This window comes from Lemur catta, chromosome 7, assembly GCF_020740605.2.
Source record: "Lemur catta isolate mLemCat1 chromosome 7, mLemCat1.pri, whole genome shotgun sequence".
In the NCBI taxonomy this organism is placed as follows: domain Eukaryota; kingdom Metazoa; phylum Chordata; class Mammalia; order Primates; family Lemuridae; genus Lemur; species Lemur catta.
This window is the reverse complement of record NC_059134.1, coordinates 71,345,622-71,365,697: the sequence shown is the minus strand read 5'-3', so window position 1 is coordinate 71,365,697 and position 20,076 is coordinate 71,345,622. Positions and strand designations below refer to the sequence as shown.

General features: G+C 43.6%; 1 protein-coding gene across 6 annotated transcripts in view; it reads left to right on the top strand.

The window, feature by feature from the left end:
- The window catches only part of PLEKHA7 (pleckstrin homology domain containing A7), a 214,873-nt gene that overhangs the window by 145,084 nt on the left and 49,713 nt on the right, over positions 1-20,076 (top strand). For all 6 annotated transcript variants that reach the window (XM_045557599.1, XM_045557598.1, XM_045557597.1 and 3 more), the window contains 2 exons: positions 1,172-1,272; positions 9,485-9,660. In XM_045557599.1, the coding sequence (XP_045413555.1) occupies positions 1,172-1,272; positions 9,485-9,660 (277 nt within the window). The remainder of the gene's footprint in view (positions 1-1,171; positions 1,273-9,484; positions 9,661-20,076) is intronic.

Sequence of the window (20,076 nt, the reverse complement as noted above, 5' to 3'; positions counted from 1 at the left end):
ATCTGGGGAGGCTTCTTAGAAGAGATAGGATTTGACAAAAGATTTTTTTTCCAAAGTAAAACATAGAGGTTTCACAGGATACTGACTAGCCTTTACTTGACATAGAATTGAAGTAAACTTTGATATTCAGTTTTCCAGATTTTACTAAATTAGAGATAGCTTGCTGCAATGGCAGAGAAATTGATTATATGAAATGATTTGTTCAAGCAAAAGAAGAGACTGAAATTCTACATAACTTTGACACAAGAATTCCTATATGATTTGAGATTGTTTAGCATAGCATTAATCAGTATTGCTTACATTACTCTCAAGGTATTACTTTATTACTGTTACAATGGAATGCTATAAAATTATATATGTATATGGAAATGGGCCATAAAAATAACAATATAGCAAGGCGTCTCCACTAAAAAAAAGAAGAGAGAGGATTTGAATTGGGCTTTTAAGAATGCCTAGAGCTTTGGGGAGATGGATGTTATTACAACGAGAGGAAACAACTTGAGTATAGTTCTAGATGCTGAAGAAGGTGGCCAGGTGAGTCTTGCATGGAGGATGTCCTAGGAGATAAAGCTTAGGAGGTGGGTAAAAGCCAAAATGAAAGGGGCTATCACAGGGGCAGGGGAATTTGGGTTTTGTTTTGTATCTAGTGAGGAATCAGCAAGTGCCTTTGAGTAGGAGAGCAACAGGACCAAGTCTGTCACTAGGAAGTAAGTTACCTCTGGTAATGGAGATGGTTTGAAGGAAGGAGAGAACAGAAGTATAAGGTAGGATTTTTCATATATGCTGTACCTTTGCCTGTGAGATTTGCTCCTTCCAGTCTGCCCTTCCTCATCCTTGAAGGGCATTACCCTCTGAAGCCTTCCTGACTTCCCCAGACTATGCCACTCTTGCCTCTGTGTCCCCGCAGCACCAGCTCAATTTCAGGAGTTAGCAGGTTAAGCTGAGTGTGTTTACATGCCTGTCTTTCCCCTCAAGGAGAGAGGGCCCTGTCGGAATCACCTTTGTGGTCCAGCATTAGCACAGAGGCACCCAGGGAGCACCTACGTGATCAGTTAAGAAGAGATTGCTATAGTCCTTGGGAGATGGAAGGGGCCCTGAAGAAGGGCAGTAGGATGGACCAGCCCAGGAAAGGTGCCAGAAGGTGGTTCTGATGTGTTTTTTCCATTCAAAGACAGCCGAGAAGAAGCGGTTCTCGGGAGCATCCCTCTGCCCAGCTATGTGATCTCACCAGTGGCCCCTGAGGATCGCATAAGCCGCAAGTACTCCTTTAAGGTACCGCCCCTTCCCCTTTAGAATAGCAGTTCCACTGTAAGAAACTTGGTGTTCTCAAAAAGACAACTTCATAAAAGCAGCTGTTTTTTTCTGGAGAGGAGGAAGAAGTTAAGATGCTAGAGAGTTTCAGACGTAGGTTAACAAAGTTATAAATTTTCAATGAGTACTTTCACCAGTACTTTCAGTTGAATCTGAGCTTTGGAGATGCCCAGCAGTGTTGAAGTATTTAGACCTTTCTTTTTGTAATTATTAAAGACTTTTTTTTTTTTTTAAAAAGAGAGACAGGCTCTCTCTCTGTTGCCCAGGCTGGAGTGCAGAAGTGTGATCATAGCTCATTGCAGCCTTAAACTCCTGGCCTCAAGTGATCCTCCCGCCTTGGCCTCCCTAAGTGCTGGGATTACAGGTGTGAGCTGCCACACCTGGCCTTACTCCCAGTCTTGTGATTACATACTGAACACAGCCCTTCTTGTGCTTTCTTATCACCATAATCAGCCAGTCTAACTAGTATTCAGCTGTTTCGTGCAATTGATGACCCCTCATAATGGATTTATATCAATTATTTTATGAAAACTTACATTGAGCATTAGGGGCCAGCGTGTTGAAGAGATTGTCAGGTTTGTTCCTTTTGTTTGTCTTGTTGAAAAGCAGTTAGAATGACATTTGGTTTATTTTCTAGATCATTAATGATTCCCAGGCAGATCCCTTTACCAGCAAAACCCCTTCCCTGCTTCCTCTGTTGCCATGCCATTTGGAGTGAGTGGGGCCAGGATAATTGCTGGCAGTCCTCTGATGCCCTCTAGCACCTGTGAGGCCAGGTGTGGAGGCTCTAGGAAGGTGGTGGTTAGGCTCAAACTTTCGAAGTCACTAGGCCTTCCCCATTGGTGGCCTCCACAGATTCCGATTCCTTCACTGCAGGTGTTTCTTGGGATGGTGAGGATGGGGTGGATTGGAGACCCACTTGCTGCTCCCAGAGAGCACTGAAGCAAGCAGCCCTTGGTGCCATAGCCACAGAGCACAGCCCTCTCATGGCTGCTCAGGACGTGAGACAATGCTGGGGTAGGGAGCTCCTGCCCTTTACATTTGTTGCTTGGCAATCCCCATGTTAGGGGTACAAGATGAGTACTGGATAATAGGTACCAAAGCAGAGATTGATAGAAATCACGTTTTCCAGCCATAGATAGTAAAAGGGCTGTGGGAAAGCACACGAGAAGACTCCCAGTGTTCTCTGGAAGGGTTAAAGGAAAGCATGATATGTAGTGTCTGTGGTGTTAGCGATTGGTCCTCAGTCTGTGACAGGCTCTTGCAAAGTGATAGTCTGCATCAGCGTCTTGACCTGGAGTCCATGATGGTGGTGCTGGAGGTCGGAAAGTCAGTCTCATCTTCCGTTTACTTTTCCTTCCTAAGGGAGCACAGTGATGAGCTGGTGCTTCAGCTTTGTTCATTGGCAGGTTTGAGCTATTCTCTTTCCCTTGAGTGATGCTATCAAATGTCACTCCATAATTGCTATGGATTGGTGATTCTGGAATCCTGCCCCGCTTCATATTGCATGAGATAGTATTGCCTTATATCTGTAAACCCTTTTATGATGTGGGAAGTACTTTTATACATATAACCTCATTTAATGTTCATGGTGAGGGCAGTATTATTAGCTTCATTTTATAGATTAGGGATGTGAGAATCTGAAAGCTTAAGAAACTTGCCCAAAGTCGCAAAGCTGGAAGATGAAGGGGGAAGAACTTGGCCCTGAATTCCATCGTCTTTCAGTTGTATTACAAGGAGGGGGGACAATTATTTTCTCTTCTTCCCTGCTGTTTCTTCCATGTCTTGCTCACCTGCTACACACACAGCATAAGAGGCAGGAGGTGGTTTGACTTGACTGATGTTTATTGTATCATTTTAGGAACACTTCTGTTTCAAAGCTCAGAGCCTCCTGCCTATTGCTGGCTCTGAAAACATTTTGTCCAGTGGCTTTCTGACCGGTCTTTTGCAGCCTGAAAGTCTTCCTCAGAAAACTCCTTTCTAGGGTTGAGCATTGCTAGTGGGCAAACAATTGGGGTAACAATGTTGCATGTGATTTTGGGGGGACAGCATTTGGAATGTCCTCAAAGTAACTTATCATAACTGTATCTATATTTCATCCTAACACTTCACTGGGAGGTGTGAAAATGGATTCTGGGCAAACAGCTTTTATGTGTCTTAGATTTCTTTTCTTTTTAAAAAATTTTTCCTTAGAAAGACTTCACCAAGAGTGTTCCCTAAATGTTTTGTCTGGGAGACAGAAGGCATCATGTGGGAGTGGGGGTGAGGGTGTCTTTAGGGTGCTCAGGGTCTGAGGGCAGAATAAAGCTACTGCAGACAAGATCTGGTGGTGTTCAGCTGGTTCTCCAGAAGGGGCGATAGTTTCCTGAGTCTGAAAGAGTTACCTTTCCTTTGGGTTGCTTCATCGTTCTTTTAGGGGCCGCAGCTGGACCCTGGAGGTGGTTCAGGATCCATATTCTTGAAAGTACTAAAAAATACGCAGTGTTTTGTGTCCTGGGCCTTATATCTGCCTCTGATGTTGGTTCTTCTTTGTATCCAGAATTGAAGTTCTCCAGCTGTTGCTAGGGCACCTCACCTGAGATTGTTTGGAGTATCCACAGTAGTAGGTGGGAACAGCCTAAAAGGTCATACAGTCCTCTCCTTGTCATCTTTTTGCCAACTGTGCCCACAGCCTGGTAGCCCCTAGGCTTCACTGGGAAGTCTGGTTGCAAGATAGACCCTGAGGCTCAGCCAGGACTGCAGGATCAGCCAAGCAGCGCTCTTGGTGGCCTCTAGGAGCTATTCTGCCCTGACCAGCAGGCCTTTCTTGCTCTGCTGGCTCACCTGGGGCCTCCCAACAGACCTCCTGTTGGATGCACAGCCTTCCTTGGCCTATTGGTCATCTCTGAGCAAGCTTGGCTCCTTAGATCCAGGATCAGGAGCAGAAAACATCCCCATGCAGCCCAGGGTCTAAGGGCCTTGAATGGGGAAAATGCCTTTACTGCCCCCCTTTGAGCTGTTCTCCCTCTCTCAAAACCAAGGGTTCCTGTTCCTACCCTGAGGTCTGCAGCCCGCCAAGTGTTGTGGATAAATCACATCTTTATTTTTTAATCTTTAACAGAAATATAACATTTCTTTCAACTAAGAAAGCAGTCACAATGTGTATCAGTGGTACTTGGGACTTGGTCACCAGTGGAAACCATAAATATCTTCCTATGATATTGCAGTCATTGCAAATATCGTGAAATATCATTTGTGCTCATCACCACTTTAAAATTACAATGGTTATTATATCTGCCACTAGATCTGTTATATATCATTAGAGAAACCCCTGTAATACTATACCACACATTTTAAAAATATTTTGATAAACATATTTCAATATAATCTATTTCCTTTATTTTGTGTGCTTAACATTCTGATAAGGGCTCATAGGATTCACCTAACTGTTAAAAATGTCCATGCCACAAAAGTTAAGACTGCTGCTCTAGATTCTGGCTAAAGACATATTAAGAGACATGACTTTTCATGTATTCAGTTCTATTCAACAGACTTCTACTGCACGGAGAGTCTATTGGGCAGTACATAGTTACTGGGGATACAACAATGAAAAGGACAAAATCTTTGCCTTCATAAGGCTTATGTTCTAAAGTCTGCATTTGCATGTGGGTTATTAGAGAAGACCTTTTTCCTCTCCCCTTTCAATTTTATTTTTTGTGTATCTCTCAGATCCATCTCTTCTCCACTGCTGCCGCCACCATCCCTCCCCTAGGTGACTCACTGCTAGAACACTGCATAGTATACAGTAAGTGCTCTGTAAGTGTTGGCTGTCACTGCTTCAGCCTTCGAACTCCTCTGCAGCCTCCCATCCATCCTCCACACTATCCCTAAGCTGCACATTTGTCCCGGTTGTACTCCCACCATAAACCCTTGAGAGGCTTCCCATTGCCTGCAGGGTAAAACCCAATCTTGATTTACAAGGCCCCAGCGTATTTCTCCAGTCACATTTTTAATCAGTCCTATCTTATACCTTCCTGCCAGCTATACACTGGTGCCTGAAGGCCCAGGAGGTTTCTTGCCCATAGGCCTCTGTTTGAGCTTCGGCCTCAACCTGGAATGCCCTTTCCCCAACTCTTACTTGTCCTTTAGTTCTCTGCTCAGGGTCACCTCCTCTGGGAAGCCTTCCCTGAACCCTCTGGACACGTTGGGTACCCTTCTTCTGTACTTCCACAGCTCTTTGTCACTGAGCTGTAAGTGGTTGATCTACCCATCAGCTAGTTCTGCCTGGCTAAGAGTGCTAGTCCCATTCCACAGAGACCACACGAAACAGTCATTTGCAGCAGGAATCGTGGTCAGTGACAGTGCTCACACTCCCCAAGTTATGGTGGGTTCAGGCTTACTTATATTTCATGTTTAGTCCTCTGTAAATTAGTGACGGGGAGGGGAGGAAGAAGAGTCTTTAAGTTTCTGGAAAAGCTCATTCAATCAGTTTCGTTAGGTTGCTCAAGTGACTGCTCCTGTAATAACATCTACTAACATCTTTTGAGCTTTACAAATGCCAGGCTGTGCTCTATGCACTTTATACGCATTATTGCATTTCATCCTCACATGGCCTTACAGGGTCAATCTACTGTTATCCACAGTCCCATTTTAAAGATGAGGAAACCGAGGCACGGGAGGCTGAGCAGTTTACCCAGGGTTACCCAGTGGGCAGAGCCCGGCTTGCACCTTAGGCTGACTCCAGGACCCCAAGTTCTTACCCCATTCACTGTGCTGCTTATAGTCAGACCAACAGTTGGACATGAAGAATTCGTTTTTTTAGGAAATGGGCACGTCACAAACCTGAGAATCTCATCCTTGACACTTGCCATTCCCTCCCCTCCCATATCCAGTCCATTACCAAGGCCTGCTGATATTAGCTGTGAGTTTTCTCCAGACTCCATCCATGCCTCCCCTTCTCTGCCTCCACCACTGTCTCTCACGTGTGCTCCCCTGGCGGCCCCTGATCCATCTCCCCTCACATGCTCCTGCCGGCTCTAACCTGTTCTCCATACTGCAGCCAGAGTGGTCTTTCCAAACAGAATCTGATCACATTACCCACCAGCTTAAACCCTTTAATAGCTGCTCATTGCTCTTTCAGTGAAGAGGAAACCTTGACATGACACTTAGCCCTGCCAACCTCAGTAGCCTCCCTTCGTGCAGCTCTTCCCTCCATTTCTCTGTACCAGCCTCTCTGGCCTCATCCTTGAGGATGGACCTGCTGTGTGCTCTTGTCCTTCTTGGGGTCCTACACATCTCCTCCCCGCTACTCCTACTTAAACAGCTGCTGCTTGTGTAGAAGGCAGGTCAAGCGTGAGCTCCTCAGGTGAGTCTTCTCCAGGTGGGGCCGGGTTTCCCTGTTCCCCTCTTTTATGGCATCCTGACCTTACTGATAGCACTTACTTCAGTTGTAGTTACTTGTTCACGTTCTTTCTCTTCTACTTGGCTGCAAATTGTCACGGCCTTATTTAAGGCTGTCCCTCCAGCTTCTGGTACAGTGCTTTTCACACAGTAACCACTCAGTAAATAATAAATTATTGTTGAATAAGTTCAAGAATGAATCAATCAGTTGATGGATTCTGGCCTTCTGGGTGCTCTTATATTTTCCATCGAGGTTTCTCTTCTAAAAGCTGACCTTGGGGGCTCGAGGTGTGAGGATCCTGGCTCCATTCACCAGTGCTGTACCTAGACCTGGGGTGCAAGAGCCGGGAACATTCATCTCTTAGTGGTGTTATGTCTTTGAGGGAAACTCTTTTTTGCTTACATCCGTATTTCCTTTAGGCATAGCCTGGTTTCAGTTCGGCTATGCAGAGTTGCCCAGCAGGACTGTGTTAACTGGAAAGCAAAGGGCAGGGGGAAAGGGACCATCTCTGAGATAAGAGTGGGGCAGAAGTGAGAAGACTTCACATTATCTGGGTTCTGGCTTCTTCCTCAGGCTAAGGGCACTTTGGACTTGGCTCACTTGGCCAGATGAAAAGGAAACTCCCTGTACTTCTTGCCTTCACAGTTAATACATCTAGCATGCCCTAACATAGGGAGAACGCAGTTGGGAGCCTGTTACTCAGGACACAGCACCTGCTGGCAGTTTGATTTGATGTGTAACTCCATTGCAGTGGTAAATGTAACTCCTAAGGCTCATTTGTAGACAGACATGCAAACCCGTGCCTCCATGTTCGAGGTATGTACCATGTTGATTTCTTAGACAAGGCTGGCTCCGTGAATTTTTGTATAGCAGAAGATCTACTCTTTATTGTGTCCTAGTACAATGTGCTCCCTATGCTTGTGTCTGGTGGGGTGGATGCCTGTCCCAGAGCCCTCTGTCATGGGGCACAAAACACTGGGAGAATTGTCAGAGATCTTGTCATTGTCCAGGAAATTCTTTTCCAAGAATTTCTACTGATTTACAGTAAGTCATGCACAAGTTTCTTCTCATTCTGTTCTTATTGCCACATCTTTACCTTGCTTAAAATAGAAGGAATCCTTCCTGGGACAGTGGAGAACACCTTATATGTGTAAAGGAAAGATACCAGGTTTGCTTCAGTGATGATAGGGACCCTTGGCTGTAGGCTAAGTTTGCCTAGACTCCCTTGGCACTGGGCTGGATGGACTCAGACATGTGAGTGTCAGCAGCAGGCCTGTATTTAATATGCATATTGGACCTGGGTATTAAGAATGTGGGGAGGAGAAGTGAATGGTAAAGGTTCATCTGAGAAGTTTTCATCCATGACCATTAGTGATTCTAGAAGCATGTCATTTTCTAGCTTTTGATTCTTATTTTGTTTTCTCTGACTGGTCCTTGTGTGGAATCTGCCTTTCATTCTGCATCCAGATTATCAGATGAGTTATCTGTATAATCACCCTCATTTTTGGATAAAACCTGGAAGCATTATACAGAGAAGTATGGGCCTAGAGGCAGATGTGGATGCTAATTCTTCATTCATTTAACAAATATTTATTGAGCACCTGCTATATACTAGGCACTATTCCTGGGGATATAGTAGTGAATGAAATAGACAAAGTTTCTGCGTTCGTGGAGCTTAAAGAGGGAGGATACAGATGATAAACAGGTGATAAACAAATGTGTAAAATAAATAGCATCAGGTAATGGTAAGTGCTATGAAGAATCTGTTACCAGGTATGGAAATCTGGGAAAGTTACTTAACATCTCAGAGCTTTGTCTGCCACCATTTATAAAACAAAAATTCTGTCTCTGCCTCTCAAGTCTGTTGGGATTGTGATTGATCTTAGCCAAAAGGCCAAGAAGCAATGGCTATTGGGATTAACATGAGATTAAAGTTGTGGAAGTACCCAGGAGACACATAGTAGATACTCAGTAAATCTTCCTCTTGCCACATCATCTTCCCATGTAGATTTGGTGAGACTTTTCTTTGCAAATTTAAAGGATCAGGCCCCTGTTTTATCAGAGCATAAGAGGTGAAACTGGTGTTGCCTTTAGTTTGCAAAGCATCCCAGTTACTTTTCAGTGGTCATTCCCAGTACCTTTTTCGAGGTTCTTTGCAAGGATACATATGAAAGTATCTTGAGGCAGAAGCACATAGTAGGTGTGCAAGAATATTTAGTCAACTGTTAGCTCTGTAATGACTTTTTTGGAGAGACACAACAGCTGCTTCCTTGATGAGCACATACCACGTTTCATGCCCGAGCAGAGAAGCACAGTGAACATCCACACCAAGCCACCTGCTGTTGCAGCTGATTTTGATTCAATTCTTGTTTGATTGTAGCCAAAGCAGGAATCACAGTCTTTAGAAGAACCAAAACAGGAATTCCCAAGAGTGTACTTCTATGAAATGTGAGAGTTTATTAAAAAAAAAAAAAGCCTGTTTTCCTCACATAAGCCTTGACTCTGTGCTCCCTGCACCCAATACCCCAAGCAGGAGTAAGATAAGTAGGAAACAGGTACAGCTGTGGGGCTTTTATTTTGGGGAACAGATACAGCTGTCACTGGGCCTGACTGCACTAAGAAAGAGGAATCTAGCCTGTGACATTTTCCAGGGGTGGAAACAAGCTGGGTGGTGCTTGGGCTTTTAGTCTGGAAGGGGGCGAATGTGGCCAGAGTGCCTCCTTGGTTTTGCTCCTAGAAGGGAAATGTGTGCTAACCTCTCTCTGATCTGTGTTTCCATCTCTATGCCTACAGGCTGTGCACACGGGGATGCGAGCTCTCATCTACAACAGCTCCACGGTGGGCTCTCAGGCTGAGCATTCGGGCATGAGGACCTACTACTTCAGTGCTGACACCCAGGAAGACATGAACGCCTGGGTCAGGGCCATGAACCAGGCTGCACAGGTGCTGTCTCGATCATCACTGAAGAGGTTAGTCCTGATGGAGGGTCCCTGTCAGACCACTTCCTACACTAGGGTGAGGACCCAGATGAATCATCCTGGGTGCCTGAAATTCCATTTTCACTCACTTGTGTTAATTGTTACCCTCTCTTTGAAATCCTTTTTAACAATGAATACTTCCTGGAAGAGGATGCATAAACAGCTAACACCTGTTGCATGTCAGAGCTGGAAGGTCCCCGAGAAGTTATCTAGTCCATTTTATTCGTTAAAGAGAAACACTGCTAGACACAATGGCTTGTGTCTGTAATCCCAGCTACTCAGGAGGCTGAGGTGGGAGGATTGCTTGAGGGCAGGAGTTCGAGACCAGCCTGGGCAACATAGTGAGAACTTGTCTCTAAAAAACCTTTTTCAAAAAATTATCCAGGTATGGTAGCATGTGTCTGTAGTTCCAGTTACTTGGGAGGATCGCTTGAGCCCAGGAATTCGAGGATGTTGTGAGCTATAATGATGCCACTGCACTTCAGCCTGGGCAACAGAGTAAGACCCTGTCTCTTAAAAATAAATAAATAAACAGAAACTCTAAGGCCTGGAAGGGTGAAATGAGTATATGGGATCTACAGCCACGGAAACTGGCATTTGTGTACTTCTCATTTCTTCTTATGTGTGGTGGAAGGGACAAGCTTGGAGTACCAGATTTTGAGGGGGAAGACAGTCAAGAAAGGTCTTGCACACTGAAAATCTGCTACAGACTGCCTGTCATGTTGCTGACAGCTGACCTGGGAGCTGTGTTCCTGCTGCTCCCTCCTTTGAGTGGTCCAACCAAGGCTATAATCAGAGATCTTGAAATTCCTAGAGTCTGTTGGCAGTAGGTGATTCCCTGAGAGAAAACAGAGGAGGAATATATATAGAGTTGGGAGCCCAGAGGGAGGGATCAGAAATAGCCCTGACTTTAACTGGTCGTCTTCTGACATGGGCGTTGTTCTTCCCTATCCTGACACCTTATTCTGGATAGAGGCCTCTCTGACAATATTCCTGCAGTGAGGCCTCAAAACAAAAGTATGTTCTCCCACAACCTAGGGGTAGGACTTTTCAGTGACTGGAAATGGATTTCCATGGTGTGTTGAGCTTGTTAACTTTTTCCAACTCATGTATATGTGACTTTTGGAATTTGTGGTATTTCCTACCTTCATGCTCTCTTTGTTGAGACAAACAGACCATTGGTGTGTGGATAGTGACCTAGAGGCCAGGACGGGGTCAGGCCCTACCCTGCAGACTTTCCATAACCCTTCATTCCAAGCACTTTTCATGCTGTTTCCCTTACCTGCCCCTCTATCTACTTTTCAATATCCTAGGCTTTAGGCAGATTATCTTTATATCTTCTGCATAACATCTGACACATAGTAAGCTCTCAAATGTCTTGAGTGGGTAAGTGGATGAGAAATTGAAAGAATGAATGAATGAAGCTGTTAAACAGGACAGGACCAATGGCTGCCTTAGCAGTTTCCTCATGGGCCCCGAGTCAGCAACTCCTACCTACAGGTATTCAGTTTTAGCCATACCTCCTAGCATTATCATCTAGCCTGAATTTTTCTCTCGTTTCTGTGATACGGATATGGAAGGCTCTGCCAGGAGTCTGCAGGTATCAGTTCACAGTGTCATTGGCATTTCCTTCCTCATCCCAAGAGAAGGAAACTAGGTAGGTTTGACATGTAGTGTGCACGCTAGTTCCTAACACTCACTGTTTCCTGGTATACATATGTATACAGTTGTCCCTCAGTATCCACAGGGGATTGGTTCCAGAACCTGTCCCCCACCCCTGCAGATACCAAAGTCCATGATGCACAAGTCCCTGATATAAAATGGTGTAGTATTTGCGTATAACTTATACATATGTTACCATATACTTTAAATCATTTCTAGATTACTTAAATCTAATACAATGTCAATGCTATGTAAATAACTGTTATATTGTGTAGGGAAAAATTATAAGGAAAAAAGTTTGTACATATTTAATATAGACAAAACTATCCTTTGTTTTCCCCAAATATTTTCAATTTGTGGTTGGTTGAATCCATGGAAGGAGGGCTAGCTGTGTGTGTGTGTATGTGTGTGTATATATATATATATTTATGCAATAAATGAAGACATTCTTAATGTAAAAAATGTAAAAAGTAAACACAAAGATATCCTAAATCACCTTCCCGGGGTAATCTCTGTTGTCAAGTTAATTGATATTCTTTTTAAACTATTTTCTATGCATTTACATACATATTGCCCTTACAGAAATATGTATGTTTCTCTCATTCTTTCAAGCACAAATGGTAATATCTTGAAGATCATTCAATGTCAATATATATGAATCACCTTTAATTTTGACTATTGTATGGTATTCCATAGTATAGATGTACCATAATATATTTAAGCATGTGCCAAACCTTGGACAGTTTTTAACAATTTTTTCTAATCGTTTACTGTTATAAACAGTCCTGTATTGAAAAACCTTCTACAAGCCTATGCATGTATGAGTCTTTCAGATTGCTTGGTCAAAATACAATGCATTTTTAATTTTAATCAATACCATCGAACTGCCCCTTAAAGAAAGCTTGTTTATTCCACCTGTGAGAGTATCAGTTCCTCACATATTTGCCAATAGTGTATATCATCAATCTTTTAATTTTACTGACCTGCATAAGTGGTATCTGATTATCTTAATTTAGTGTCTATTTTTATGATGGTGGGGATCTTTTCTATTTATTGGCCACTTATTTTTACTCTTTGGCAAATTGCCTATACTTATCCTCTCCCCATTTTTCTATTGAGTGTTTTGCCTTTTCTGGGTGCTTCCTTTCCTATGTGCTCTAAAATCTGCCAGGTTAACAGTGCAGCTTAGCCTCTTACAGAGGTTGATGGTAGGCTCTCCACTCAGGGTTAGTAGAATCTGTTTTTCCCCCTTCTTTGAAAGTCAGGATGCTGTTTGCCAGTCCCTAATATTCTGGCCCTTTTTCCTGTTTCCTTTGATCTCTCAGAGATCACCCAAGAGGTTCCTTGAGCCTATCTCCAAGTTCCCTTCGGGTCCCTGAGGCACAGCTACGGGAGGCTGGGGCTTTCCGTCCTTCCTCCCCATCTTGGACTTTCAGTCTCTCTTAGCCCAGGTGGTTCTCTTTTTCCTGGTGAAGATCATTCTTCTTGATGAAGATATGGAAAGAAGTCCAGAAGCTGAGGAATTCAGCTTTCTCTGTTTATGCTGGGCCATCTCCCCCAAGCAGAGATATCTATATCTCATCTTTTTTAAAGCTCTTCCCTCCTATATTTTAATTCTTAAGAAAACAGAAATTTCATTTTTTTTTGTTTTGCTTTAAATAAATAAACCTTAGCCCCTTCTAGACTTTACCCTTTTTGCCATCATCCATGTGGGCCCATTCCACTGTGATTTGTGCTTGATTTTGTGCAGCACTTTGCATTTCTTGTACATGTCCTTTTATAATTTGAGCTCTACGAATTCCCTGTTGTTACAGCACAGATGTCAAATGGTTTCTTCTTCTGTCCCAACTTTGTTCAATTCATTGTGGCTGACTAGGGTACTGGGTAAAAGAGAATTTGACAATGAGATTGGACTTTACAGGAAAAAAATGCTGTGATTGATAAATGATGTCTGCCTAGAACCATGAGGATTAATGAACTAGCAGAGATTTTGTTATTTTTTAGTTATCAGATCTTGGTTTTGGAAGGGCTCCTTCCCTTTAGCTGGTTTCAGGCCATTGCATTGTCTCTAGCTTTTCTCTGAATTTTTTGACATTTATTCTTATTATGATCTTAAACTCTTAAAACCCCATGATCAGGTTTGACCAAGATTTCTTCCCTTTTCAAAAAAAGAAACCAACCTGTTCTACCGTCTAAGTCACAGTAAAGACATAATAGCATTTCCTCTTAACTTTCTGAGAGCTGAAATTGCCAGCCAAGCAAATTACACACTTATTAAATGTTCTGTTTTTCCAGAATAAGATGTTCAGACATTTGGTTTGTTAAAATTATTCATCAGGCAGGGCTGAATCTTGTCTCTCCTCCAGGTTGGGATCTGCATTGGAAGACCTCCATCTCTATAAGTGGGTGGCCCCAAGAGTAGCATTTTGTTCTCGCCCTCTGTAATTCTCACTGAAATGTTTATATCCTTATTCATATAGGCAGATGCTTTGTTTATGAATGGTGGTATATATTAGTACTCTTTTTTTTTTTTTTTGAGATAGGGTCTCACTGTTAGGATACAGTGGCATCATCATAGCTCACTGCAACCTCAAACTCCTAGGCTCATGAGATCCTCCTGCCTCAGCCTCCTGAGTAGCTGGGACTACAGGCACACACCACTGTGCCTGGCTAAGTTTTCTATTTTTTGTAGAGATGAGATCTCACTGTGTTGCCCAGGCTGGTCTTGAACTCCTCGGCTCAAGCGATCCTCTCACCTTGGCCTCCCAAAGTGTTGGGATTGCAGGCGTGAGCCACTGCAGCCTATATTAGGACTCTTGATTGCAGGTGACAGAAAATGCAGACAAATTTACCTTCAAAGCAGGGGAGTTTATTGGTTCATGTCACTGAAAAGTTCAAGACAGATGTTAGAAACAACTTGGTCCAAGGCTCAGACATTGTCATTGTAAATCATTCTCTCAGACTCTAGGCTCTGCCCACTGGTGGGCTGAATTCAGTCTTGAGCTGCAGTGGAGATCCCTAGGACATCTAGGATCTGGTGGCAAGATACCTGCAGTGGTTCTAGACTCATGCCATCAAGGTTAAAGTCCAGTAGGAAAGAGCTAGAGTCTTGTCCAGATTCATTCTGCTGAGACAGGCTTAGATCACATTTATACCCTAAACTATCTCCTATGGCCAGGGAATGCACCATGTTGATTGGCACAGGCCTGAGACACATGCTTCACTTCTGAGAACCAGAAGTGGAACCCTACTCAGGCCATGGGGACTCAAATTGAGTTCCCAAGGAAATGTTAGGGCTATGGACAGAGGACCATGGGCGGAGAACTAAGAAATGACTTGTTGGGATGGGGTAAAGTCAATACCAACAACCAATGTCCAGGCCAGCTGATTTACCCCTCACTTACTACCATACCTATTTCTTTTCCCTTAAGTACCTCCTCCCAGAGCTTAGTCTACCTTAGATAGACCTAGGTTCAAATCCCAGCTCTACTACTTTCTAGCTGGGTTATCTTGTATAAATTATATATGTTTTTCAAACCTCATTTTTCCCTTAGTTCATAGGGTTGTTACAAACATTGAATATAATAAATGAATTATAAAGTGTTTACTTAGCACAATGCCTGAGACATAGTAGGTGCTCCATGTCAAATATGTTGGCTTCTGTACGGTTTGCTTTGATAATATTATTGGCCCTTTTTTCTTACCCTCTTCCAGTTTCATCATGAATCCTCTGAATCACGTTAATGATGAGTCTCCTGTGAGCAAATTGCCCTCTCTCCCTTGCCAGAATGTGCTCATCTCCTAGCTGTGTGACCTGGGGTTCAACAGCCCAGGCTGCCTGCAGCCCCAGCCAGCAGCCTGCTCTGCAGCTCCCACTTCCCTAGCTCCTTCCCACCTTGTTCTGACCCAGGAGCAGAGCTGAGAGCCCTCACTGCACCCCTGACCTTTGTCCTCTTGTTTTGCTACACAGGCTTCAGAGTCCCTTGATAGACATTGATGCCACTATTCTTGATACCCCATGCCACACGTTGTGAAGGCAACAAGCACTGCTGGTGGGGCCTGATCTCCACCTCCTTGGTCATCACTTTTTGTCCCCCATTTCCATGTACTTCCAATGGCCAGACTCTTGATTTTTGATTCCCTACACCCTCTGTGAAATCTGTCTTCCCACCTTCCCCCATTGGACTTCTTTTTGTTCCTTGTCAAAGGATGATGCTTTGTCCTCTCTAACAAACTAAAGCACTAAGCAAGGAGGGCAGTTTGCATTTACAGCTCACAAAACTAACAAGTAACTCAGACAAAAGTGCATATCAGAACACAACTCATCTCTTTTCTCAGTTTTGAAACCTCTCTGCTCTTTTGTGTAACTATAGTCCTGTCTTGGGACTGAAGGAACTTACAGTCTAGTCACCTTAGGGATCCTCCCCAGCTTTGCTCATCTGCTCCCCCTGCCCTCTCACCCTCCCCAACTCCAACACATCCTTCATGTCTTAGGCTAGGTGTAGGTCATAGGTCATTTTCTCTTTCCCTGACTATTCAGTATATTAGATGCCCCTGCTTGTAGTACTCTGTTGTTCCTTAATCATAGATCACTCATGCTGATTTATATTGGCCTACTTTCTCACTGTCACCCCTAGCAGACTTGAAGCTCCTTGAAAGATGAGACCTACATAGTTCTCATTATCAGTGTTTGGCACATAGTAAGTGTTCAGTTAATGGATGGGTGCATGGGGGTTTGGGACATAATCCTGAAAGACACCATCCACATATGCAGTCATCCAAAGAGCTGAGATCTCGAGAAATTATACCTTTCATGAATGCAGATGTACAAAAAAGCCATCTCTTCGTTTATTGAGAAAGTTTTGGCATTTTTATGTGCATACACAATGCTTACACACAAAGTCAGCTTTGTGATAATGTACTTTCATGGAGTCAAATTTGCAAAAAATGCATAAAAGGAATTAGAACTCTCTAAATCTTTACACAATTTACATTTCCAGTATTGGAAATGATATGAAGAAGAAATACATAGCATAGCAAATTAGTGCTGTGTGTGAAGGAGCAAAAGTCGTATACGGGTTGAATAATTTGGCAGGGGAGATTTCTTGTGTTTGTCGCTTGTGTTTTCACTTCTGTGATTTTTGCAACACTCACTGCACTCACTGTTTGGAAAGTGGCTGTGGTCTACAAATTTTGTAAGTATATGCTATCCATTTGAAAGTCTGGTTATTGCTCGGCCATTGTAATTAAGGGATTTTCTTCTTTTGTGGCACCAACAATAATTAGCTTTTAAACTTTTATCTTTCACCATTAAGTAGCATCATACATTTAACTTACCACAACCTTTTTGTGAGGGAACAATTTCACAGATTGCTTCCATGGTGCTGTAAAGGATACAGTAAGAAGGAATGATATTTGGCCTCCCCAATACCAAATCTGGCTTTTAGGATTTCAACGTTTTGGATTTTAATCTTTCAGGATTGTGATTTTAGAGATTTTATTTAAGAAATTTTTATCTTTCAGGATTTCAACATTTGGGAGTATGGTGCTCAAGGTTATGTCTTTTGAGATTATGATTAGCACAGTGCATGGATGTTTGGCTGGGCTGGTGGGTGAATGAATGAATGAATGAATGAATGAACAAAACAGCTGTGAAACTTCTACCTGTAAGATGTTCAGATAAGGACTTGCGATGGCTAGGAGTGATCCGAACACTGTGCTGGGACTCGCGTAGGGAATCAGCCTGCTCAGAAATGGCCCGTACATTTTGGGCTATTTGCACTCTCTTTGAAGAACTAAATCTTGGGACTTCCATACTCTGATCACCTTAAGTAAAGTGTAACTGGACAACCCCCGAGGCAAGACAAGGTTCTTGGACCCTCGGCAGAAGAAATAATTTGTAGACCCATTTTCAGCCTGGCACAGGGCTTTGGAGTCGTATCAGATGGGGTTTGAGTCCTGTTTAACATCACTAGTTACATGATCCTGGGCAAGTTGGTTAATCTTTCTGAGCTTCACTTTCGGTACCTGTAATGAAAAAATAATAACATCTGTAGACCTGTGGGTTTGTGTGATGAGAAAAAGAGGCAATAAAGTGCTTAGCTCAGGGTTTTGCATTTAGTAAGTGCTCAGTCAGTGATGGCTGCTGCCGCCAGCATCCCTAACCTTTGGAGACAATTTAAGTAACCTGATGCTCACATGTGAGTGCCCTCAGCCTCTGTGGGCTTGAAGTCCTGATCTTGTGGGATTGTTGTAGGGGTTAGAGATGGTCTATGTCAAATTCCTGGCACACAGTAGGGCCCAACATATGGTAATACTAACTAAGCACTGGCCATAAGAACGTGGATGACCCTGACTGTGACTGCCGTAGGGAGATGGAAGGTGAGTGAGCGTGGCATGTGCTAGAGCTTCAGACTGGGTCAGGTTGGAGCTGTAACATGTAGCACGACTTGCCCAGGTAGGAGGAAGAGAAAAGGATTCTCCAGGCAGGAATGAACAAAACAGGGAGGCCCAGCAGACCTGGAATAGCTTTCCTCTCTTCTTGGTCTAGTTTGTCAAGCCTTACAACTTTACAAGGGACTTTGCCAATAGCCACTCTTCTGAGGCAAGAGGCAGCCTCAGCTTGGCAGTCTGGCTGTTTCATTTATAGCAGCCTCACTCTTCTCTGTGGGAGGGAAGCCCGGAGAGTTGTGGAGTATGTCCTCAGAGCTGTGAGGCCCTCTATTGTTAATTAAGGTAGAGCAGAGCAGAGCATGAAAGGTAGCAGGCTATCCTCCCACATCCCAGGGGGACTGTCCTAGTTAACTCTGGGGAAAAGAAGAAACCTGTCTCCATTTCTCTCCAGCTATCTCCTTCCTCAAATGCTAGGAACTAATTCAAGTGAGCAAGCCTGCCTTAGGGCTCCCTAGGTACTTTGGGCCCCTTTCTCCTTTGTCTTTTGTACAAGTCTATGTTGATTGTGCCCAGAATGGGTTCTTGCTTTTGAGCCCCCTGTACTCCTAAGATTGGGGATCAGTGCTCAGGACTCAGGGCCTGTTAACACAGGTGAGCTTGTTTCTTGTGGTAGGACTTGTGCCACCTGGCTTGGCTCAGATCAAACTCCCCAAGAATATCAGTGGCCTGGCCCTTGTCCTTGGGCTGCTGGTTTGGCCATTTACCTAAGGTGAGTGGGGAGGGGTCCTTCCAACAGGATTATGACAGAAGGGCTGTGTATGCCACCAGGACAAAGGCTCAGCTAAGTCCCTACGAGCTGTCATTCCTCTTCCCACCTCAGTCTTTGAATGAGATTTAATATTTAATGTGTGTGAGGGTGTATGTGTGTTTAGCATTAAGACAGAGGGAAATATAGTTCCTTATTGCCTGGTGAGATAAACGGTTTGGAAGCAGCATAAAATAATCAGTGTTCAGTTGCTTGGTAAGATCTGTTAACATCCAAGTTCTTGTGAAGAAAAGAAATAAGAGAGAATTATTGCCAATCTTAAATATGTACTCTTCCCACTTGCAGGGGAGAATAAGAATTTGCTCTAAGCAGGCACATAGCATTCTGTGATGTGCCAGAAATACGAGGGGCCCAACCCCAGCCAGTGATAAGCTTAGCCCTTTATATCAGTAAGGGATTGTTTGGTCGCCGCTAGTAATAGAACCACCCAACTTAAGGTGGCATAATCAAATTGGGTTTTAGTTTTCTCACATAACAGGAGTCCAGAGAGATAGGTAGTCCAGTTTGGTATAGTAGCTCCATGATGCAATTGGGGACCTGGGCGTTTTGTCACTTTGTACCCAGCATTTAGCTTATGACTTTCATCCTTATTTTTGTCACCTTGTAATCCAGCAGATAGTCTAAATTCTAGACAGGCAGAAAAGAAGGGTTAGCTAAGCCTAATTCTTTTAAAGACTTCGTGGAAGACCCCACCTAGCAATTTCTGCTTATATCTTATTGTCCAGAGCCATGTGATATGATCACCCTCAGCTGTAAGGGAGGTTGGGAAATTTAAGGTTTTTTGCTTGGTACATTGTTGCTTTGAAAAATTGGGGCAAAGAAGGAGAGAATAGATATTGGGTAGTCAAAACATTTGTATTTGGGGGCATCTGTGTGCCAGACTCTGTGCTATACTCTTTCTCTGCGTTGTCTGCTTTAATCCTCACAACTCAAGAAGGCAGGGGCTGTTGTTCCATTTTATAGATGAGGAACCTGAAACCAAAGAGGTCACTTGCTCAAGGTCACCCAGCTTATATGTGGTGGAGCCAGTTCTTGAATCCAGGTCCAACTGGCTCTAAACCCTATGCCCTCTGAGTCTGTCATTTTCAAAAAGTAACACATGGCCAAAATGGTCACTGAGTGTCGGGAATTCTCCGTGTTTTTGAACAGTCACTGATTTCAGGTGTTCACAGTAATAGCAGATAGTAATGACCTGCATAGCAGCCCACCTGGGAAAGACTTGCTAGGACTTAGCTAAACATCTATGTTCTGCATGGCCAGGTCCTCTGAGTGACACAGTCATTGACAGCCGAGAGGTGCTTATTCTTTGCCATCATTGTACCAAATCGGGCATTGCAGATTTCTTTTGTGACAAGTGTCCTGATTTGAGAAGTCATGTGTTAAATTGTTGGAAATGCAAGGAGACAGGGAGGAAACCAGAAAACCTTTTTGACCTTAAATCTCATACTTTAGTAAGTTAAATGTTTAAGTCAGGTAAGACTGGGAGTAGGGTACATTTCTTTCACTTTTCTTAACTACACACAAAT